The sequence below is a fragment of the Drosophila simulans genome, chromosome 2L (assembly GCF_016746395.2).
Source record: "Drosophila simulans strain w501 chromosome 2L, Prin_Dsim_3.1, whole genome shotgun sequence".
Classification (NCBI taxonomy): domain Eukaryota; kingdom Metazoa; phylum Arthropoda; class Insecta; order Diptera; family Drosophilidae; genus Drosophila; species Drosophila simulans.
The window spans coordinates 5,785,119-5,807,751 of record NC_052520.2 but is presented as its reverse complement, the minus strand read 5'-3'; the positions used below and the strand labels follow the sequence as shown (position 1 = coordinate 5,807,751).

The 22,633-nt window shown below is 42.6% G+C and overlaps 4 protein-coding genes across 6 annotated transcripts; 1 reads left to right on the top strand and 3 right to left on the bottom strand.

Moving 5' to 3' along the window:
* The first annotated feature begins 5,296 nt into the window (after positions 1-5,296).
* Positions 5,297-5,963, top strand: LOC6731121. The gene is made up of 2 exons (XM_002078242.4): positions 5,297-5,454; positions 5,521-5,963. The coding sequence occupies exons 1-2, from the start codon at positions 5,440-5,442 to the stop codon at positions 5,779-5,781; spliced, it is 276 nt and encodes a 91-aa protein (XP_002078278.1). The 5' UTR covers positions 5,297-5,439; the 3' UTR covers positions 5,782-5,963.
* A 5,963-nt stretch (positions 5,964-11,926) lies between these two features.
* On the bottom strand, positions 11,927-12,348 carry LOC27209187. The gene is made up of 2 exons (XM_016184669.3): positions 12,151-12,348; positions 11,927-12,094 (listed from the first exon to the last, which is right to left on the bottom strand). The coding sequence occupies exons 1-2, from the start codon at positions 12,329-12,331 to the stop codon at positions 12,024-12,026; spliced, it is 252 nt and encodes an 83-aa protein (XP_016023664.1). The 5' UTR covers positions 12,332-12,348; the 3' UTR covers positions 11,927-12,023.
* Positions 12,349-15,872: 3,524 nt separating this feature from the next.
* On the bottom strand, positions 15,873-19,976 carry LOC6731120 (venom dipeptidyl peptidase 4). 3 transcript variants are annotated; one of them, XM_016179618.3, is made up of 6 exons: positions 19,738-19,976; positions 18,313-18,407; positions 17,347-18,257; positions 16,554-17,290; positions 16,282-16,493; positions 15,873-16,221 (listed from the first exon to the last, which is right to left on the bottom strand). In XM_016179618.3, exons 1-6 carry the CDS (start codon positions 19,910-19,912, stop codon positions 16,108-16,110), a joined length of 2,244 nt encoding a protein of 747 aa, XP_016023663.1. In that variant the 5' UTR covers positions 19,913-19,976; the 3' UTR covers positions 15,873-16,107. The 3 variants fall into 3 exon arrangements, with proteins under 3 accessions (XP_016023663.1, XP_016023662.1, XP_016023661.1); XM_016179617.3 differs by lacking the exon at positions 19,738-19,976 and adding an exon at positions 19,211-19,528; XM_016179616.3 differs by lacking the exons at positions 15,873-16,221; positions 16,282-16,493; positions 16,554-17,290; positions 17,347-18,257; positions 19,738-19,976 and adding an exon at positions 19,207-19,556 and having other exon boundaries at positions 18,336-18,402.
* Positions 19,977-20,782: 806 nt separating this feature from the next.
* On the bottom strand, positions 20,783-22,624 carry LOC6731119 (putative uncharacterized protein DDB_G0271606). The gene is made up of 2 exons (XM_039298581.2): positions 22,102-22,624; positions 20,783-22,042 (listed from the first exon to the last, which is right to left on the bottom strand). The coding sequence occupies exons 1-2, from the start codon at positions 22,407-22,409 to the stop codon at positions 20,971-20,973; spliced, it is 1,380 nt and encodes a 459-aa protein (XP_039154515.1). The 5' UTR covers positions 22,410-22,624; the 3' UTR covers positions 20,783-20,970.
* Between the last annotated feature and the right edge of the window lie 9 nt (positions 22,625-22,633).

The window sequence follows — 22,633 nt, the reverse complement described above, 5'->3', positions numbered from 1 at the left end:
GGCCAACTTAACAGAGCTGTTAGCCAAGTTGTGTTGTTGTGGCAGGCCTTTGCATTTCCACTTGTGCGTCACGTGCTCCTGGCTGTTGTTGTTGCATTGAACTTGAACTAGTGGCAAAGTTGTTGTCGTCGTTGTGGTTGCTATTGCAGTTTTCCTGTTCTTCCGACATTGGCGCCTATTTTGCCGGCTGTTTTTGGCTGGCATTCGGCGTGTCTTCTCACCGCGCAGGCGCTCTGAATTGGGAAGACCATATTTGTGTGATATTCGGTTTCAAATTTCATTTGATTGCCAGTCTGCAGTTGCTTGTGCTGCGAAGGGAAGTCAAAGTAAACTAATCATTCAGCACGAGTAGGAAATTATAATAAGTTCCAATATAAGCGCAGCATATCCTGGGAACTATGCCTATAAATAGAATTCATTCATTCGCCCGCACAAAATTCAAATTATGGCGTAATGTGAGTCAATGAGGATCTCGGAAATAAGTGCTGTAAAAGGTAACGATTTACTTGCCTTTGTAAATTTATATTTATAAGAAGCTATCCTTAAAGTTATGACACCAACTATATTTAGCATATTTATGCAGTAGATCCAAAAATATTTTAAAATTAACGTCCTTTGAACAATTAAACAGCAACAAAAATTGCTTCAAAAATTCGAAGTTTTTGTACTTTTCTCACCTCTTCCGCGGATCCTTCGAACGGATAAGCATTATGCACGTGCCTCCCGCTGAATCCCAAATAGTATACAAATTTAACAAGGCGGGAAAACTTGCACCTTGTGCGCTGCGGAAAACTGCGAGAGTGGCTGCTGTTTGAAAAGCTTTGTGTGCATTAGTCAGTTTCCCAACAAAAATCAATCTTAGAAGGCGTATCTGTTCGTGAACTCCCTTCGATGTCATCCAGCTTCTAAGGACGTCGTTGGCTAAGCTGCCAAGTTGGAATTTTTAAAGTTTGATTTCCTCGGAATTAGCTGGTGTAAGCTAGCTCGAAAATATGATATTTTGGTATTTGAATGGTTGCACTCCCACCAAGGGACGCACAAATTCGAATGCAATTTGATTTTTCAACATTTTTCAGCTGGGTCGCGGATCTCCCCTTCAGGCTTTGAAAATCTCCCTTGTTGGCCAAGTGAAACCTTGGCCAAGTTCAAGTGGAAAAGTAGTCATAAGTCGGTGGCAGCCACATGGGTGCGGTCAGTACTTGGAAACTGAAAGAATTGAATTGTGCTCGGCGAGCTTTGCGCAAATAAATTAAGTATGTGTACTTTGAGCTTAGAGCTTGCCAAAGAATCGCTCAGAATGGAGTGGGCTATGGCAAGATTAAAAGTCCCAACGACTTTGAATGTAAATTTAATTTGAGTCGCAGCATGATGTATGGCATAGCAATTTTAATCAATTGTCTCCAACTTGGCAAAGAGTCCAACAAACATTAGTCCTCTTATCCCGTCACAATTCCATTGAAATTAATTGATTTTGGCTCAGCAGTAGGCAAACAAATACATATCATCAATGCGGTTGGCCAAATACGCTGGCGAAGCCAAGCAGATTAAACAGTGGCTCATAAGAGGCAATTAATTTTACAATCTAAGTAGTTGCCATTCAGATACACTAGGGCATAGGCAATATACTTAACTACATTAAGCATGCGTAACTATTGGTAGTATTCTTAAGTGTTATTCCACATTCGTCTTCAAGCCATTTAGCTGTTATTGAAGGAATTATGAATTCCGACCTTAGTCGTGTGGGAAAACAAGTGATTATAAACAGGATGGCAAGCTACAGTCGAGTCCATCGATATAGGGATATATTTTCAAATAAATAGCACTTAAAATTCAATTTTGTAATCTATTAAAATGGTACATAAAGGCACAAAAAAAGGAGAGCTATATGCAAAGCCTTGGTGGCAATAAAATCCTAATAAATTATTTTGAGGCCACAAAGCCTCTAAGGAAAAGGAAACTATTCTTTTGAAGCCATAAATTTAAGGCTACATATGTTGCATTCAAAGTACCTGACAGTTCGTTTTGTTGTTCAGTAAATCAATAGGCAATATCTTACTTTATTCCTTAAAATAGATATTGGATTGCAAGTGGTTGAGTGATACCTATATTCAAATGTGATTTTATACTTTACTTGGTATTTTATTAAGGGGAAAATAGTTTGGATTACATAGTTCGTTTTGTCCGTAATGAAATTATTCAGTTAAATCGTTAGGAAAATGTTGTTAACAGGAAACGGGCGGTTACTTATCATCTGGCCACTAATTAAAACAAGCCGCAGGCGGAAAGGCAAGTGCCCGACTGATAGCGAATTCCAACTTTGGGGAGTTGGCCAACCTCTAATGAATAATGACCGCCCGGAGGGGCGTAAAAGGAAAAACGCAGTCCGAATGTCGGACAGCACTTTGCGCTTAGCGTGCGTGAGCAAATCAAACACGTCCTTGAAGGACGAATACGTGGCGGGTACTGGCTTAATGGAGGCAAATCGGGCCGTACCAAAATATCCACTGGCATCGACAATTATACAATCGATTTGATGCCAGTCGCCAGTTAGTTCGCAGTTCCCAGTTATCCAGATGAAACTTTTTCCAGGTCTAGTCGGCAAAGTTTTCGCCAGAGCAGCAGGTCCTTTCGTTGGTTAGATGGATGGATGGATGTATATTGACCCAGCCAACGTCCTTTCGCTTTGCATACTTTGCGCCGCAGTGCCAACGCAATTTGTTCCAATGTCGTGTGTCACGTTTGCTTTCATTCTGGCATGGCTTTGGCTCCTTGGCTTTTGTTTGGCATTTTGCTGTTTGCGCTTGTGCCATTTTACCCCCACCACCCAACTGCAGTTCACCATTCCACTTTCTGCGTCCACCTTCCCTGCATTTTATACGTTCATTGGCTTTGATGTTGTAGCTGGAAGGACTAATGAACCCTTTGGCGAACGGCGTTGCCGGCAAAGGCCCATAAAGCTCAAGCGAACACCGCTCACATTGAGATAGATAACACGAACACTGGCCATACATGGATTTTATAGTTCCTTTGTTCCACGCTCCTCCACATAAGACATTTTTCCGTCTGAATCTGGAGCAGAGGGCACGCTAAAAGAAAAGTTATAATTTTGGGATGGCAATGTTTATGCTTTTTGAGGCTTTGAAGGATTGGGCCATTATGGTTTCGCTACTACATTCTTTTTGTGGCTGCAATTTGAATTTGGGTTTGTAGATTTCCATGTAGATTTTCCAATTGGCGCTTGAACCACATGGAATTTGGTGTTCGGGTGGACGCAAAATAGAAAACACGACAACTTCATGAATAACTAATAGTGTGGACAAATGTAAGCTAATACAATGTTTAGAATCTATAGTATCAGATTTTTATAATGTTTCCATGGCACAGTTTCGAACATAATACATTTTAAGAGTTAGAATACATTTATACACATTTTTTTTGGAACCTGATATTTCATCAATTTGTAGGTACAAACAACAAGCATTACATAATTTATATTGAATGATGCCCAATATTTACCTCTGGCACAGCATTTATAATTCAATTAGTTTGATGATTCACCTGGAGTGGCGAGGAAAGGACGCGCTGCGTCTCAAAAGCCAGCGGAAGTTATAATTACCGCAAACGGTGGCCGTTTCTCGGTTACAGGTGGGCGTTGAGGTCACCCCTTTCGTCACCGTTATTGGCAAAAGCACGGGGCACGTTTCGTGTCAATAACTTACAATTAGCTTGAAGTGCCCGGGCTGAGGGCGGTGGTTGTGGGGGCGTGGCCATTCATCCACTTGGGCCATAACTAATAGATAATAATGACACGACCACGTCAAAAGTAGATGGTATTGAGGTTCATTGGCCCTCCCATCCTAATTGCCGGGATAGGGGACAAAGTTCACTGAGCTGCAGGTTGTTCGGAGCATGCGATTCTCGTGTTTATATTAATCAAAAGGTCCCAGGAATAGTGCTGGGAAAACTTAATAAATTAAAGGCGAAAATATCAAACTAACCGGCAGCAGTAGGGAGAAATGTATATTTTTGTAACATGACGCGCACCTTATCTGGAAGCTAGAAAAAGCTGAATTAGTCTAAATGATTCATCCAAAATATTAAACAAATATATAATTTAAGTTTAGCAACTTTAAAGATTCAAACAAAACCTCTTCTATTTGTTTGAAACTTTAAAATGGCTTTGGCCTGCGGTGGCGATAAAAGCAAATTGCACACAAGCGCAAATTTTTGTTTGCAACAGTTGGACAACCGGTGGTGGTAAGTCTTCCCACTAAGAGCCATTATAAGTTCAAAATTCTACTTAAATTTGATTACACCTACTTAGCTCAGAGCACACTTAAAAGTCTATCGACATGAGATTGCGGATTCAGCAGCCGAGAGATATATGGTGGTCACTCGACAGATCGAAGACGCCCTCGAAAATGTCCTTTGCCAATAGTGTATGAGTATTGTATCTGAATCGCTGTGGAAATAGAAGGCTGCAAAAGGAATGGAAGTCCGGGCTTATAAATATAAATGCCGTCAACGCCTTGAGGCGCCAAACATATTGAAATTGTCTTTTTGCACGACGGTTCAATGCACAGACTTAAAAATTTTGTCCGTCTGGTCAAAGTTGAATGGTCAGAATGTTGGGGAAAAAAAAATGTGAACTCTCCTGGTGTGTTTTTCCAAGCGGTTTGTTAGTAATTTAATTGCCAAATGCAAATTTCGAATTCCCTGCGCAGATTTTCCCTGACATTAAATACAAGAAAAATAATGACTAGCATAAAATTAGGTAGAGTGCTGTCCAGGTGCAACAGATTGAACTTTGAACGCAATTTTAGTGGAAAACAGAAATTAAATTTAATGGACTATAGGGTGCACAATTGTCCTATAAACTTAGTCGCTTTGCAATTGCTTAACCAAGCTTAAAAAAACAAATATTTGCTGTTGGCTCGAGCACAATTTGCCGATGCTCAAAGGGTACTTGTGGATATTAGTGAGGGAAGAACCTCTTCAATGGCCGCATCAGTAAATGGCGACATTTGGACAACTATTTACACAATATCCTGTTACAGATTCCGTACATAATTATCTGCATTGGTTTGGCAAACAACTCCCGAGAAATGAAAGGGTTTGCATCGCTGCTTGATTCTAACAAAAGGAGGTAAATCAACACAACCACAAATCCGAGGGACATCAGCACCTATTCCTTATGGGCCATAACAAAATAAAAGGATAAAATATATGGCACCAAACCAGACAGAAAGAAAGTTTGTTGAGATAGTTAATTCCCTAGGGTTCACAAAGCTGCTTTACTTTTATGTTTGATGAACTTGAACTTCAGCTTTCTAAATATCTTTAAGAAAGAGTAGGCTCAGCATTGTAGGTAAGAACGAGTTAAGCTGAGATACATTTTACATTCATTTCTCTTCCCGACATAAGCAGAGAAACTCCAAAATGCCAGCAGAAAAGGTAAGATACTTTTCGAAGATTATCAAAACACATGTAATATATCTTTTTTTCTTTATACAATTACAGCCCCCCGAGTTTAAGTTTCCCATGCATGATTTACACTTGAAGCAAACGTTTCGCAATGTAAAAGTGGCCTGCACTTTGGCCCTGATAGCTCCACTTATTTTGTACACTTTACACAACAATCCCCGCAAGAGGAAGTACAGGAACTTTTACTCCAACTACGATCCGATGGATGCGTTCGATCGCATGATGAGTGGAGGCTACCTATCGTCCTGTCCGCCGGGCAGTGTTCCCAAAAAGGATGACAAGAAGAAGAAGAAATAGATCAAGGCAGCGACAGTACCTTATCTCAATTCCCATTGAACACCATACAGAATGCTACCTTTCAACTCTTGACAAATTGACCATGTGACCTCTTGTCGACACTCCTCCCCTTAATGGAAATCAAAATTTACATGAACTAGTTTACACATTACATTACAAATAAATTGGAGCATTGCAAACAATTTTTAATTGTAAAATTATGCAGACACTATTGCTTTGCATTGTACTTTAGTGCTTCGATTTAATCGCCTTTAAGCGGAGCTAACCAATATGTATTCGATGATGGCGGAAATCCTTCGAAATGTTGCCTAAAATGCTGAATAAAGGATGTGAAACCATGCGAGATGGGCGTTTGGAGATGTGGGGCAAACCGAAGGAAGGCAGCTGTCGACCGACAAACTTACAGGCAGTATCGAAAATGAAACTTTTCGGTGGCATCGGAACAACAAATGCGGCCTCATATAATGCGGGAAATGCATAAAATTTCAATAAACTTGCCGCTGCCTCCTGCATGCTAAGAAAAAGAGGTTCGCGGTTGCATTTCGCCATATTTCCGTAGATGGGTGCAGCCTTCTTCGTCTTATGGTAAATGTGCAGTGTCAGTGAAATGGGGAACTTTATTGCTGGCCGCGTTGACATCCCTCCCGGCATTGTCACGCTGCCTGGCTGGAGGAGCCGAATCTGGAGGAATGGCAATAGGTTTCAGCAAGTGCACTCATTGGTGCCCACCATGCAGCCAAGGAGCTAAGGGGTTAAGGGGCTGAGGGCCATTTGTGCAGCGAACCGCGTTGTTCAGCATGGGAAGCATGTCGCTAATTATCCTCTTCAAAACCTAAGCCCGAAATGTTCTCCGTGCAACTTGTCTTAGGAAATGGTGAACTTTTGGCATTTGCAGCTAAGCCTCTCTCAGCCGCTTCCTGGGCCATATTTAAGCGAACACCAACCGTGCCCAAATGCTGCACTACCTCCCCACTGCTCCTGCTCCTTGCTCCTTTTACATCGCCGTCCGGGCCGGGACATAAGTCCCGGCTCCAACTCACCAAAGCAACTCGCTCGCATCCTGGGAGCCTCAAAGCGAAGCAGACGTGCTCGGCTGAAGAACGCCTCAGATAGCAAAACCGCAAATACCACAAACTGCGCCATCTCGACGGAAGCAACAATGGAAATCAGTCAGATGCTGGAGTCTCAAAGTCGCCAGTGGAATGCTCTACACTAAACCGTTTTTCTAACTTAAAGCATATACCATCGTCATAGCAACGCTTTATAGCTATGAAATTGACTGTAGCTAGTAACATAATGTAGAGTGTAAATTTCATGGTAGAGATCTTGCTTGAGAGTGTATATACCCCCTCACGTATAGGGTATAAACAAGTTGAGTACTTAACAAAATTTGTCTGGGCTGCTTTTTCGAGAGTGGCGCGGCTATTTTGCATGTTGCTGCCACCTGCCCACATAAACAGAAATGTTCTTGGGCACGTCCTGCTGTCCGGGATTTTTATTCAAGGCAAGGAAACATTTTTATAGCTGTTTCGGGTCATAGAAAAACGGGCAGTTTACTCTTCTCCTAGTCCGGTCTTTCATCCTCCTTCAAGTGTTTGAGTTAGAAGAGGTGTTTTTAGGGTACACCTTTTTCCGTGACCCTTTTGATTGCCAATCGATACGATAGCCCGTGTTAAGCAGTTATCAAAAGCACTTGGCGCACAGTCACAAACAAATGTGTATTTCATATTTGTGCATTGTTGAAGACACTACATCATGTTGAAAGTTTTCAACTTCTGCTCTGTGTGCGCCAGCATGTTTTTCGTTCCCAGAAATCAGAGTGTCCCAAAATAGACATTTTGGGGCTGGGGTAAATGCATAATTGCTACTTAGCAGGTCCTCGACTTGCACAGCTCATTAAACCCTTGTTGTGGCAGTGCTCGAAAGTTGGACAAATTGCATGGGACCAGCAGAATGATGGCCCAATTGTGCGCCTCGTAAGACCGAACGACTGGCAGGAGGCTTCGATAAATCAAACTGGCAAAAAGGATTTCCGCCCTGACTTTGACTTGATGTGCATTTAATGGGCGGTTTGCGTCACGAAGGTTTCCAATTGGCCCAGTGCTGGTAGACGGACGGCCTGCTCGCTTGGAAAATTGCAGTTTGGCAGCTCGGCAAGCTCGCAAGTTTGGCAATCCGCTTACACGTCACGGAAGTCGGGCCAAGCGCCCAAAAGTAGACAACATTCTGCATTATTCTTCATATTTATGAGCCGTAGTGCAGAATGTCGCTTTATTAGGGTAACTGGCTGGGCAGCTCTGCCCTTCGCAAACAAGGCTAACAAATGAACATGCGAAATGCCGATGAATGAAGCCCCATTTCGAGCAATTGAACTTTTTGATTGAGTTCGGGGGCTTAAGCGATTTGCCAGCTCAAGGGTTTGCACAATGGGTGTTAAATAGATTCAAATTGATTGCAGAAAGCATTTTCAATGCAAACAGATAGTTTAACAATTTATCTGTATGGTGACAGATATATTCAAGATACACAACTCCTGCCAAGGATATTGTTTCTTAGTTAAAATTAAAGAGAAATCAAAGATATACAAACTCAATGAGATAACTTAATAAACCTGTTTAAATTTTGGATTAATTTCTTGATTTTATATATTGTTAAATTTTTATTTTTCCTTAATTTTATATTTCCGTGGAATTTAACTGGTTTAAACCAAAAGTCGTGGTGTTTAATCTGAGGTGTAAAGGGTAAAACATTCATAATGTCGGAGTGAAAGCTGCAAATCCGTTGTGGATTCCGTGTGACCTCCTCCTTATCCCTTAGCTTTTTTTTTAATTATGGTTACGCTGACATAGGCACGTCACTGACAACAACAAGAACCAGGACACGAGGATACAAGGACATCCGGACATCCGGACAGTAGGACAGCAGGACAACCGGCGCATCTGGCACATAATTTCATTCATTTTGTTTTCATTATTGCACCACTGCTGCTGTCGAGAATTGGAAAGTGATTGCCGTCCTGACAGCTTAATTTAAAAACAGAACTATTGGCGAAACGCTCCGCAATCTGGGCAACTTTAATTCGGTTAGCCCGAAAAATGGATATACACTTTATTATTCCTTCACTTTGTGCTGGTAAACCGACGTTTTTGCGCCCGGCGGGCTTTAATAACACTCAACTACCGCAATTGTTTACCCACACAAATAAGGATTTCAAGTGGGAAAATTAGTTAATTTATCCTTTTTTTAACAGCTATTTCAGACAAGGATGACTTTCTTGTTTGTTTGCTGGAAACATGAAAGAACTTAATAGGTTGCACGCAAAATAACCCAAAATGAAAGGTAGTAAGGTATCTTCGTTCAAATATTTTGTGGGCTACTGTAGCACATCGCGTCGAGATGAAAAGCTCTAGCGATGCATAGTTGACGAGACAGGTATCGAGAGAGGTTAAAACAATTGCGATCCACTGCATTTTCCTGCCACCCACCTGTGAATAGCGAAGTGTTCGCCTAGCGGTGCCTATGCGATTTAACGGGTTGAAAAACCAGAGGGGAAAAGGAAAATGTAAGCGAGGATTCGAAAGGAAGAAAAAGGCCAAGTAAAAGGATTTATTGCGGGGCTGTGGTAAGCTGCGGATGAAATAAAATAATTTGTCTTGTGCTCTTTATTATTACATATGTAAGTTACTTCCACAGAAATGGAAGGCCCCCGGGGAGTGCGGCACATAAAAATACACTTTGAAGATGTTTTTATTAACCACACTGCCTGCACTTTTAGCCCTTTTTTGTTCGTGCAGAGAAACAAGTATGTTTGCTGGGATCTGCTTTAAGTTAAATCAATAAACATACTTACATACATTCATGGTTATGGCTTAGGTCTTATAGAAATTTCTATGCCGGTCATGAGCTTTGATGTTTGAGCCCTTGCCAATAATAAAAAAAAAAAAAGTGTGGATGAGGCAAAAATTAAGCATGCGCCGTGTGGAACCGCGGAATTTCCAATGCAATCGTGGCTTAAAGCTGAAGGAGTGTTCGCCCCAAACCGTTTCCATTTGGATATATCACTTTAAGAACGCGGCGAACGGGTCGATGGAGCACGATGCTAAGCACTTCTCCACTTGGTAGCAATTTCCCTGAAAACATGGCGTATGCGTAACGCGCAACACATAACTCAAATCGCCGGGCATATTCATCTCCATATGCAAAGTAGATTTATGTCGCAATTCTGTTCCGGCGTCGGCGTTTTTCGGCCCTCTTCAGCCATTTGAAATTCCCACAACTTGTCGGCGTATTTCGCTTGTTTGTTGATTAGGGCTAGAGTTCTTTTCCCCCATCAACGTGAATTTTCCCCCTTTACATAGCTTAAAGTAAACCTTTGCTTCTTATTTCTATTTCGGTTTTTTAGCAGGTATCTAATTCAGGCATGCATTATTTAATTACCCAAATTCAGCTGGGGCGTTGTGCAAACAGTTCACGTGCCTGAATTTTTGACTAGAACTTTTAGAGAATAATGGAATTCTAAATGGAACCCTAAAGAATTGCGAAGTTTAGACACGTTCTAAAACAAAATATTGCCGAATGCCAGCGAAGCCAAGTGCAAAGGCTAAACTTTAGGTTTACATTTTTTTACATTTGTTTATAACAAATAGATATACTTACTTTGTTTTCGAATATCATTTATGAGATCAAAACTTAAGGTTGTCAAGCTCATAAACTGCAATTCTTTAAAGGTCAATCCGGCAAAAGGCCAAACAAAAATGTGTCAAAAGTTCTTTATTGAATTTCGTGAGGAAAATGCCAAGCGAAATGCCGGCAATGAGGCGATCCAAATAAGCTGCAGCCCACAGGCCATATGGCTCATGAAATCCCGGCAATGCAGGCCAGCGGGAAACCGATGCAAGGCGGTTTTCCATGGAACCTCCGTTGACACAAAAGTGAAGCCCGGTCAGGTCGCCACCCATTCCGGGATTTGTTTTGGGTCCCGGCCATCCAGCCAGCCAGGCACATCGAATAGGTCTCGGTTTTATTGCTCACTCTAACTGCATTTGGGCCATGCATTTTCCGCATTTTCCAGCAGTTGAGCCCCATGAATTTTTCGTTAGCATAGCTTTCCTTTTGTGGTTTATATGATTAGAATTATGGTAATGTTTTGCCGTTAGTTTGATTGGAATATACAATGAAAGACTTGTCAATTTCAGTGCTTCTTGCAAATCCACTTGCAAATATAAAACGTAGTGGTGGCAAAAATATTTATATTTCATACTAGTTATCATTTGGCAGTGAAAAGTTTTTCCTAACGTCCTAAGGGAATTAATCAGTTTCATTCAACTGAAAGGCAACAATAAATTTTAAAGTTTTGCGACTTAAAGCCAGCCATCCAAAAACTTTTGTTGAAACTTATTTATTTCGTCGACTTCAAACTTTTTTGCGGTGCTGTTTTGTCAATAACTTCCAAAATTTAAAACTCAATACCCTTTCTAGTAATTCCATTTCATTGAATGTAGCTTTTTCTATCAGCGAAATGGTTGTCCATTAATTAATAAAATAATATTTTCACAATCACATGAACATTCTGCCATGCCAGTGCCATCATTCAGATATATAGATTGGTATATATATATATGATAACTGTGGCACATATATATGTATATGGTATTCGAAAAGTACACAAAAGGCCATAAAATAAAAGCTTCCTGAATTTCGGTTTTTCATGTGCATCATTTGGACCATTCTATACGCCGCAAATTGTTGCATTTTTTAAATATTCTGACTGAGCATTTATTTGTGGTTCGTAGAAAGCTTCGATTCCCACTGGACCTCAATCCAAAATGTCCGTAAAAATGATTGCACTGCAGAGCCTAGAAATATATTCTACATAAAAAGAGGCAGCAAAAATCATAGGCAAGTCAAGACGACACTGGTCACTCGCCCACTGGGCCCTGCTGGCATTTATAACTTTGACATTAAACTTTTGTGGGAAAAGATTTGCTCTTTTCGGTATTGATACCAATTGGTGTCAGTTTGGATTGCAAGAGGGCTAAAAGGGCTCAGACAGGGCCAAAATCAATATATTACAATAGGACTACAACTACTTACGTATTACAACTACTCTCGTCAATCCAAAAAATAGAATGATAATTCCGAAATATGCGCTTAGTTTAAATGTCCATTTAATTAGTAACAATTTCTTTCGATTTCACACCACTCCCAATTTGACTTTCTACCATATGTAAAAATGGTTACATTCAATCTTCGGGTAACATTTTACAAATTGTAAAATATCTTTGACACGCTCCAAGATGCAATTTTTTAAAAACTAAAATGCACATAATGTTTATGATTTGCTAATTAGTAGGCTTGTAGTTCATTTACCTGGTTTTCCCTTAGCAATTCTTACACAATTTATATTTCTCATTTGGCAGGCATTTACCGCTTCCGTAAAACACTTTCCATCGTGACCACACATGGGCTTAAAGTTATGAGCGCAGACTTTCTCACAACTTTCAGCAAAACCAAACCAGAAGCAGATTAATGCCAATCCCAAGATGTGCATTTTTCAAACTATATATGGCAATGTCAGCCAAAGAAAACCCTTAAATATAATGCAAGTCTAAATCGGGTAATCGGTTCTGCTAAGGTTAATTAAATGCGAAACAAATAGGTTTCACCAACTAGATTAAGCTAGTTATTAAAGAAATCTGTCTTGTTCAAAGTGTTTACACTCTTCCATGAATGATAAAAAGTTGTTAGGCTATTGTACCTTTTTACAATTAAAGCCAATTGGCTTTCCGCATGAACTTGAACTACATTGAAAACATTGAGTAGGCATAACATTCTTTTCAGTTTCAATAACCCAAGTGATTTATAGCTTTCAGCTCCGTGTTCGTCCTTATATGGCCATCCGTCATCCGTTTTGTAACAGAAAACTGATTTTATTGGCCCTATGTTTTTTAATGTATCGAAGGGAAAAGTTCAGCACAACCGACTTGTTTGCTAGTGGCTACGAAAAATACATTGCGGAAGTCCATATAACAGGATATTTATAAATGAAAATCCCCTAACTTTCAGCAGTGACCACAAGCATGAGTTCATGGGCTTCGCCGAAGCCGGAAGTCACTGAGCACCGCAAATTCATCGTCAACTACAAAATTGAAAAATCAAGGAAAATGCATGCATACTGATGGCAAGATTGCTGGGGCTATTCCATATAGTGGGCTATATTTCAAGCCAGGATATGAGTGCCTGCTGCAAAGGACTCAAATTTAAAAACAGCTCGGTTTGATTAAAACTAAGTTCGCACATGCAAAGTAATTGAATAACATATTTTTAGGTTCTGAGGCTTGGGGTTACCCACACCACTTTCCGTAATTAAATTTAATTTTCAGACTTTAGCCATGAAAATGCGAGAAAATCACTTTGTATGGTAAAGTCATAAAGGTCAACGAGTTCTTTTTTTTTTGTGAGTCGTGCAGCGCCGAGACATTCATACATTCATACAGCGTCCTGAATGCGAAACGCAGGAATATTTTCCGCACAATAAATTTACAGCGTATATTTAGTTTATCCCTGCAACCTCGTGGGCACGTTTCCGCCTTGACGCCATCAAACAAAAGGCACCCGGGAGGCCGCCCGGTTCAGCGAAATGTCGAGCAGCTCCACCCCACGAAAATAAACCGACTTTCGCAAAAACACATATGTACACTTCCACTACGTATTATAGTGTGAAAATTCTCGCTTTTCGCTCGACTTTTTTGCGGCTCAGTCTTTCACGGCCTCTATTTCATTAACTTAGTTTGTCACAGGGGGCTCAGCGCCTCGCCCAGCGTCTGAAAATAAATGAAAGTAAGTAAATCATACCTTTTTTTTTTAATTCTAAAGTAAAGATAAAGCACTTCAAAGTTTGTCATGCCTTAGATCCTATAAGGGGAAAGAATATGTCATGTTCTTAAGTTGCTTTTAATTTTGCCCTGAAAAGTATGCTACGTTTGATGTGCGATTATCCTGCCAATTAGCTAACCCGAAATGTTTAGTTCAAAGCAGAGAACTGCAGCCCGCCACTGGCACTCTACGTCCACCCGATAAACACTCGGTCTCTAGGCACCCCGTCTTTTTTGACACCCTACTTGCGGCAACAGAAAATATTCGGGTGTTTTACCAACGTTGTGTTTTTGTTACGAGTAAAAAAACCACCCGAGGCCTGCTGCGCAAGAGCCGTATGGGTGAGTGGACGCACAGTCAACGATCGGCCGCAGGTCATTTTTTGTACGCCTAAAATTTGTATGGGTGGAAGCGCGACGGGTATAAGAAATGAAGGGTAAAAGGGAATACCCAAGAAAAATTTGGTGCTCATGTCGGGTGCCACCCGTTTCGAATCATTGCCTTACTAATTTTTCACAAGTCGCTAGCTGAATACTCTAATGACAAATATTCTTGCATAAATTCATTTTTGAAAAGAATTTTGTGACATTATGTACATAGATTCATAGATAGATATATATATATATATATATATATATATATATATATATATATATAATAATTAAATTACATATATATATATATTTATAATATATAATATAATAAAATATAATATAATATATATAATTATAATAAAATATAATAATAAGATGAAGGGCATATTTTACAAAGTATTCGACAAAGTCTAGAGCCACGCCGAAAGAATAGTGTGTAAACGTATGGAGTGTAAAACGTATGGAGTTACGCATCTTGTCTGTGACTCGACTATCTACAAGAGTAGATAGACTGATAGAGACTATTACCCGAGTATTTTTCGAAACACCCGAGTATTTTTGGAAACACCCATGTGTTTAACGGTAAACCCACAAGTGCTTTTGTCACTCATCCCTTTTTAGGCATTTGTCTTTTTCTGACTGTTTGTCTTCTCTACCCTCCGTTATGGGTGCCGAGTATGATCGGCACCCGCGACGCAGGTCACCGTATTGATTCGGGTGCGGGCACAACGGGGTGTCTTGTCTACTTGTGCAGATGTATACTGTGTGTTTGTAAGTACCCGCGATGTGCGTGGCGCGTAGCACCCGCACACAAAATTGTTGGGTGTGAGTCGAGTGGTAAAAAATGCCACCCTTGCAGTTCTCTGGTTCAAAGTGCACTTCTCTGTCTCATTTGTTTCAATTATTGCCTAATGGTGGCCTCCGTCGATAAGTCAATGCTCAGATGTCAAAGTTGAGCAAGTTGAAAAGGATTTAATTGTTTGCCACAAGTCACTTTGCGGATTTAGTCATATATACTGGAGCCTTGCTCTAAAATCCAGGTCATAAATTTTCATTTGTCGCAAACAATTTCAACTTTTTTCCTCCATAATTCAGTCTATTGCCGTCCTGGGAAGAAGCAATTCAACTTTGCACAAGTTAATTAATTGATTTTCACAAACCAAACTCAACGGCTTCTGGCATTTTCGCTCATAATTAGTGTTTCTTTCAAAGTGCGGTTTTTGTTCATTCTATGTACTCATAATTAGGGTTATAAAATTCGATAAAATTGACTAGTTAAACGGAGGAGAACTTGAATGTTTTCTAAAGAATATAGAGCTGTTGTGTGCATTTATATTTGAAAATGACTAAACAATCTGCGAAACGAAATGAAATTTCATGCTCGGCCAATCGAGAGACTTTAAAACTTTGCCTCGTTTTCATGACATCTCCACTGGGCGTGCGGATCGCCACAATACGCAATTAGTTGGGCACTTAATCCGAGGAGCAAACACCACCAGTGCAGAATGACACCCCGATTAGCGCCGGCTGTGATGGGGATTTATCCCGGATGGCTCAGCTTGAATGCTCGGAAATTATTTGAGAGCTTGCTTTCGCTTTAAACTTTAGCCGGGAATCCATTTTTTTCTCTGGTCCTTGTTGCTGATTAATGAATATCCTTAAGAGTGTTTTTAGATACATGGCAAATCCGAAACCGAATCGCATTAATCAGTTGACGCAAACAAAGCAAAATTCAAGGTCGTCTGGGTCTGATGTGTAGACAATGGATACCTTTTCTGGCTTCTAGGTGCCTTCCAACTAAAGTACAACCATTATCGATACATAAATTATTAAGTCAAATGGTTACACATTAACGAGTTTATATACATATAGGTACAATTTTAATTTTTGGCTCAATTTTTGTTAGGAAAGCACAAATTTAATATTACATAAACAACTTTCAGAAGAAGAAATTAATATTTCTTTAATTTCTTCAACTGACATTTGGTACTTTAAACATTTAATATTTCTAAGGGAACTTGGACAAGGACAATTTTCAAATACTTCTATTTGACTAGACTGACGACAGTCGCTTTCACTACACAGTGTCTTCGTAGACATCCAGGTTGAGGCAGTTGGTCCAGAAGGCATCAATGGTATGGTACAAATGGGGCAGAGCATTGCCGATGCCATGGTTCTCATCGGTGTAGGTCTGAAAAATGTGGCAAAAACTTTAGACTTGTGGGTGAATATAAGTGCTTGGTTGTAGGACCTGTTCCTCGAACTGAATATCCTGTCTCTGCAGCAGTTTGGCCAAGAGCAGGGAGTGCTGGTAGTGGACATTGTCGTCGCCGGAACCGTGAATCAACAGGAAGTCGTGGCTCTTGAAGTTCTCCAAGTTGCCGAACACGCTGCTCTCGTTATATTTCTTAAAATTGTCATCGTCAGTGGGAAGTCCCATATAGCGTTCGGTATAAATCGTATCTATAATGGGACATTGAACCTGGTAAAACGCTTATATACCAAAAGAAAGAATTTACAAACCATAGTACAGCCACGAGGTAACTGGAGCCACCGAAACTCCGCACTGAAAGATCCGATCGTCATCCTTCTCAATGGTCTTGGCCGTCATATAGCCACCATAGCTCCATCCCCAAATGCCGCAACGCTCGGCATCCACGAAGGCCAGATTTTGTTGCATCCAACGAGTGACGAACAGTTGATCCTCGACCTCGTGATCGCCCAAATCGTTGTTGACCGAGAAGAGCAGATCCTTGCCCTTGTTACCCGTACCTCGGCCATCAATATACGCATAAATCGTTTCCCGCGAGGTCGTGACAAACGCCTCGTAGCCCAGGGTGAAACCGTTGGTCACTCGCACCGAGTTGGGTCCCTGGTACACAACCACGATCAGTGGGTACTTCTTCGTCGCCACGAAGTTGGGCGGAAGGGCTAGCTTGGCGTAACCAATACTTCCATCGGCCAGGGTGACGTTCATGAATTGATAGCTGGGACGCAGCTTTTGCTCTATTTGCTTGCGGTAGGCTGTATTCGGCTCCCAGTCCATCTGGAGTGTCTTCGTGGAGGCCTCGAAGATCCTGGTGTAGCTTGGATTGGGACCAGTGCAGGATAGCGTGTAGTAAGAGAAGGACTTGCTGAATGTGCCCGAAGCGGAGCGACAGGCCACACCATCTGCATCAATTTGGCCGCAGCTAAGGCACTCATCGTTGCTGAACACGTGGTACACCGAGGGATCTCCGGGCAAAGTGGCCTGGTAGTAGCTGCAGAAGAAGTATTTCAATTGGATTCGCTTCTAAAAATGACTACCTTAACTTACAGTTTGTCCCTGGCTTCGTCATAGCCATACACGCTCAAAACTGTGAAGTTGCCGCGCGACTGCCAACTGTTGAGTCCCGTCTCCAGGTCCAGGTTCCACACCTGGTGCCAGTTGTCTATGAAGTAGCCGAAGATGCAGTTCTTACCAGTGGAGAAGCACTTGGGCGTGCTAATGTCCACCCAGCCGTGGGGCTCCTCCAGCCGTTTGACCTCCACACAGTCACCCTGGTAGCTACAGCTCTGAATGGAGCTGAGATTCTGGCGGCGATTCATCCAGGTGATTAGCAGGTGAGTCGAGTTCGACCAGACGACGCTCTGCAGGATGTGATCGTCTCCGACTATGTCCACGGGTGCCACGATGCTGTGCATGTCATTGTCGGACACGTCGTAGACGCGCAGGCTCACCACCGGGTTCTTGGAGCCCGACTTGGGATACTTAAGCTGCTCCTCGTGCGGATACTGATAGAAAGTGGTGGCGCCGTCGCCGTAAAGGAAGTAGGTGAAAGTCTCCACCTCGGTGTCGTTAAAGAAGCCAACGGCCAGCCTGCTGCCATCCGATGACCACCAGATCGCGCTGCCGCTGCTCAGAACCTCCTCTTCGTAGACCCAGTCGGGCACTCCGTTGTAGACCACGCCGTCCACGCCGTCGTCCGTGATGCTGATCTCCAAGCTTTCGTTGAAGTGAATGAAGACATTGTTCAGGTAGACGTAGGCCAAACGATCCCGCAGTGGTGACCATCCGCAGTACTGCAGCTTCTCGCCCTTGTGGATTTGGACGGTTGTGTTGGTCTCGATGTCGAAGACATCGTACTGCGCTATATACGAGTGCCGGAACTTCTCCGTAAGGTTGTGCCGGATCAGGATCTTCGTGTTGTCCGGCGACAGTGAGAAGGTGGCGCCCACATAGTTGTTCTGAAAACAACGTTAGTGTATGCGAATCATTTTAGCAGTATGCTAAGTACTTTACCAGAAATGAGGAGTTTTGGAAGATCACATCTGTTTTGGTGGCCGCATTGAATTTGTGGATGGATCGGTCGCTGGCAGTGTAGTAGAACTCCTCATCTGCAAAAGTGCATTTGTTAGATAACACATACAAATACAAATACCCTAGCTAACTATTTAAGTGTATACAAGTTCGAATGGCAGCTGTTTGAAGTAAAGCGTGTCATTGAATCTGGAATTACGCCAGCAAAGAGGCAACTAGAAATTTGGTGCGTCGAAAGTTAAGTAGGAGAAATCGGGCATCGCACCAATTTCCAAAATGTGCGGCGAATGCCCTTCTTTAAAGAAGAACCGTGGAATTATAATCCTACTTTAAGTTCTAAAATTGTCAAATAAATCATCGAATTCAATTAATGATATAACCTGAAAATTTAAAATGAAAGGAAATCTTAGATTTTTCTATTATCTGGACACTGCCATTATGGTTAACCATACGTCGCAGATAAGAAACACACAATAATCATACTATCGAGCTTCAAAATGATGATCGTAATTCATTCAAGATAAGATTAAATGTAATAAACTAGCCAAAACTTAAGCTCAAAATGTAAGTTTTGCCAGTTTTCTTGATTTGAAAGTGTTAAGTATTATTCTTTTTTAAGTTAATTCTTTTCTTCTCTGCACTACTATAAAAGGGGAATGAATGGCCCAGCCGTAATATACGTAAATTAGCCCATTGATAAGGGTCGGAGCACCCGCGGTAGGAATTCCCCGGATGTTAATTCCCCCCAAGAAGATGATAATTCCCAGCGGGTGATGCTCTAGGTGATAGCCGCCTCAAAATAAAAACAAGGTGGTGTGATAGAGGAACAACAACAACAAACGGTGGGTCGTCGAACCGATGGGATTGATGAGCAACGAACCTGTTATCCAGGTGCCATTGAAACTCCGCAGCCCCGATGTGCCGTACAGAGCTTCCGTTAGTTCCCACGCCGTCTTGTTGCCCTCCGCGTCCTCCACCCGCCCGATGACCGCCGCCGCCGTCGACGGACGAGGACAAACGGTGATGAAGAGGCCAAGGGCTGCGATCAGCAGCGGATTAATTGCCATGTTGAATGCCGCCCAGAAACGTAGATCGTTGATCGCAACTTGTCACTCCGCGAAGTCCGCAACACACAACACTCGGCGGCGCGGCTAGAATGCAACTGAGCCGGAGTCGTCGGAGCAGAAATCAGAAATCAATTACAATCACACAGAGCGGGCGAGAGCCACCTGTTGAGCGCGTCGCGGCGTTGCCAGATGGCGTCAGTTTTATAGCGCTCTTAAGAACTTACACTTGACAACAAAGATCACACTTTCCTTACACTTTCTTTACAATGGTTTTGATGTAATATTTACATAAATCCCTATTAACTTAATTCCTTATCAGAACTAATTTTAAGTGGCTTACCCGTTAGCCAGCTGCCATTAAAAGCCAATAATCGCCTGCCCAAGCCGTAGAGTGACTGCCTTAATTTCCACGGGCTTTTCACTCGCGTTCCGTACTTCGCTTCTGCTGAGGAAACAGATCCTAATGCTAATTGGAGCAACAGCATCCAGGCACTCAAGCTAAATCCACCGTGCATAGCTGAAAGGACCACGCTTAAACTGAATCTAATGTTGGAAGCGAGTGCGGAGTGTTCGGCATTTCAAAAGCGAGTGAACTGGCTTTGCTGAGCGTAAATGATTGTATTTAATTAGTGGCCAATGAAGGGAAAACCATAGCGAAAGACCCCATTTAACAAGTGGAAGCGACACTCATTAGTACTAATTCATAAAGACTTTACATTCCTAAGAACTAGCTAATACCTCTTTGCGATGAAACTATGCAAGCACAGTTCACATCCTTCAACTTTTTAACTAGATGCTTACATGGCTTTTTTTTAACTATTTTATGTAGATAATCATCACGGTTTTGTTGGTACAAAACAAGTGACTAGTGAGTATCTCATAGTCGAATCCCTCTAATACAGCTTCTTAAATAGATTTCATACTTTAATGTAGAATATTTTGACATTTGGAGGGCGTCTACCTTCACGGCTTTAAAAGTAAAGATAAAAAGGTTTTTACTTTCGATTTCTAACTTCAAAAGAAAGATTGAGATGGGGTTTCCTATTCTAATTCTTATTTGGTAAAGATTGCTTGTTTTTTTTGGAAATTGTATACACCTATTAAGATCGTGTTGATTTTATTAACATTAACATTCCATCACAAGGATGAATTTTAGCATAGCGCCTCCTTTCATAAAAATGTTGCATACTTTTAAGCGCTGTTAAATGCATCTTAAAATGTTATAATGCACTACGCACCATTTTAAGTGATTGTTCTATTAAATAATTATAAACTTCTTTGCGACTAATGACATAACAATATAAATTTGCAAAAATCTATAGTTAAATACACACCTTCAGCTTCCAAAATGCGAAAATCAATAAAAATAAGCAATAATCCAGCGATTTTCGTGTTTTAAATATATTTATTATTTAAGTTTATTTTTAATCTTACAAACAGTGTTGCATGTTTTTTTGTTAAGTTTCGTGGCACCGATCAGCCTGTGAAGCGGCACGTTGCAGCAACCCAGTATCTGAAAACAAATGTTCATGCACTGCGGTCCAAAATTTAGGTTTAGAAAAGTCGGAAAAGTTCACTGCGGCCGCTGGGCCGCAGGATGCTGATTGCGCTGCTGCAGCTGAATGACGTGGCTTAGAATCTGTGCCTGCTGCTCGAGACACTTGGGGAAGAAGGTCTGCATGAGGTCGACCTTGCGTTCCTCCAGCTCCAGTCGCTGCCGACATATCTTGGTCTGTTCGTAGAGCAGCTGGTTCTTTCGCCGAACTTCCTCCATGTAGAGCGCCTCCAGCGATTCTGCGTGTGGGGGATTCACAGATCCGAATGGACGGCCGCGCTTCCGTGGCACAGGCACGGGGGAGGCGCCAACGACGGCGTTGTTGGTGGTCGGAACTGGAGCTGCTGCCGGAACCGGTGCTGATACCTGTGCGGGTACCGGCGCTGGCATGCCTCCGTTTGCGTTTGTGGCCACGCTGATGGTGTTATTGCTGCTATTGATATAGGCTACAGCCGTAATGGGCTGGTGGTTGACGGTCGATGTGGCCGCAGTGCTAATGACGCTGTTGTTATTGAATTGAGCCGGCTGCTGCTGAAATTGCGGCTCATAGTTTGCTTGGAACTGCTGCTGTTGTTGCTGCTGCTGCTGTTGTTGCTGCTGCTGTGGCGTCTGCAGCTCGAGCAGCTGAGCCGGCTCGGCTGGGGAATACTGTTGCAACTGCTCCTGAAAGGGAATGGAGCGGTACTCATCGTCCTCGTACTCCTGCTTGACCACCTCGTCGTACTGGTCCGTGAACAGCTCCGTGCTGAAGCTAATTCCGCCGCTGGTGTTGTTGTTGTGGCTGCTGCCGTGGTTGCTATTGCTGCTGCTATTGTAAAAGGTGGCAGTGCTCGGCTCACCGGCCAGTCCCAAGCCTTGCTGCTGCTGCTGCTGAACGGATTGCTGCTGTGGCTGCTGCTGCTGCAACTGCTCGGCGGACGCATCATCCCGGGGCGGTGTCATGTCGCGGTTGTTGAGCAGCGCCTCTGGCGGCAGCGGATCGGCATTCTTGGGCCTGTGCAGGTTCTTCAGGATGCGATTGATAATGTCGTACTTCTTCCAGCGCGTAGCATGGCTCGAAGGATCCGCCTGCAGCTGTTTTTTGACTTGCCTGAAAAGGGAAACCAGTCAGTTAGCCCGGTATAGCAAAGTGTCTAAACGGTTACCTACCTGAACTTGGCCCTGGTCTGGTTGACTTTCATCTGGATCTCCTCGGGCTTCACGTCCACGGCGAACCGGTCGCGCAGCTCCTCGGCCCACCTGCCAAAGAAGATGGTGTTCTTGCCGGTGCGCGTTAGACGCCAGTTGTCGCGACCCCAGATCTCGTACAGGCGCTCCTCTTCGCTGGGCGTCCAGTAGCGACGCGACTTCTCCTTGCCCCTGCCATCGAGCAGCTCCTGACCACCGCACATGCCCAAATCCTGCTCGGCCCCGCTGCCGCTTCCGCCCGCGTTCAACGCCAGCTTCTCGTAGTCCATCGACTGCTCTGCACCGGCTCCTGCTCTGCTCCCGCAGATGTGTTCCTGTTATGGCGCCTTTGGATATGCGATCTCCACTCGAGTTACACAATGCGACGCCCTGGTAGAATGATAGAAGCCAAGAGCAGTTTTTTCTGCACAAAAAATCAACAACAGTTTTGATACACAGAAGAGTGTGACCGTGCGGCGCGAGAACGGCGAAAATGCCCATGCTTCAGGGTGAC

Coding starts and splice junctions, on each gene's coding strand:
- LOC27209187 (XM_016184669.3), bottom strand. CDS start 12,331: ATGCACATCTTGGGATTGGCATTAATCTGCTTCTGGTTTGGTTTTGCT. Junction 12,095..12,150: donor AATTGCTAAGGGAAAACCAG/GTAAATGAACTA, acceptor TGTGCATTTTAG/TTTTTAAAAAATTGCATCTT.
- LOC6731120 (XM_016179617.3), bottom strand. CDS start 19,397: ATGGCAATTAATCCGCTGCTGATCGCAGCCCTTGGCCTCTTCATCACC. Junction 18,258..18,312: donor TCCAAAACTCCTCATTTCTG/GTAAAGTACTTA, acceptor CGTTGTTTTCAG/AACAACTATGTGGGCGCCAC. Junction 16,494..16,553: donor TACCTCGTGGCTGTACTATG/GTTTGTAAATTC, acceptor GTCCCATTATAG/ATACGATTTATACCGAACGC.
- LOC6731119 (XM_039298581.2), bottom strand. CDS start 22,409: ATGGACTACGAGAAGCTGGCGTTGAACGCGGGCGGAAGCGGCAGCGGG. Junction 22,043..22,101: donor CAGACCAGGGCCAAGTTCAG/GTAGGTAACCGT, acceptor TTCCCTTTTCAG/GCAAGTCAAAAAACAGCTGC.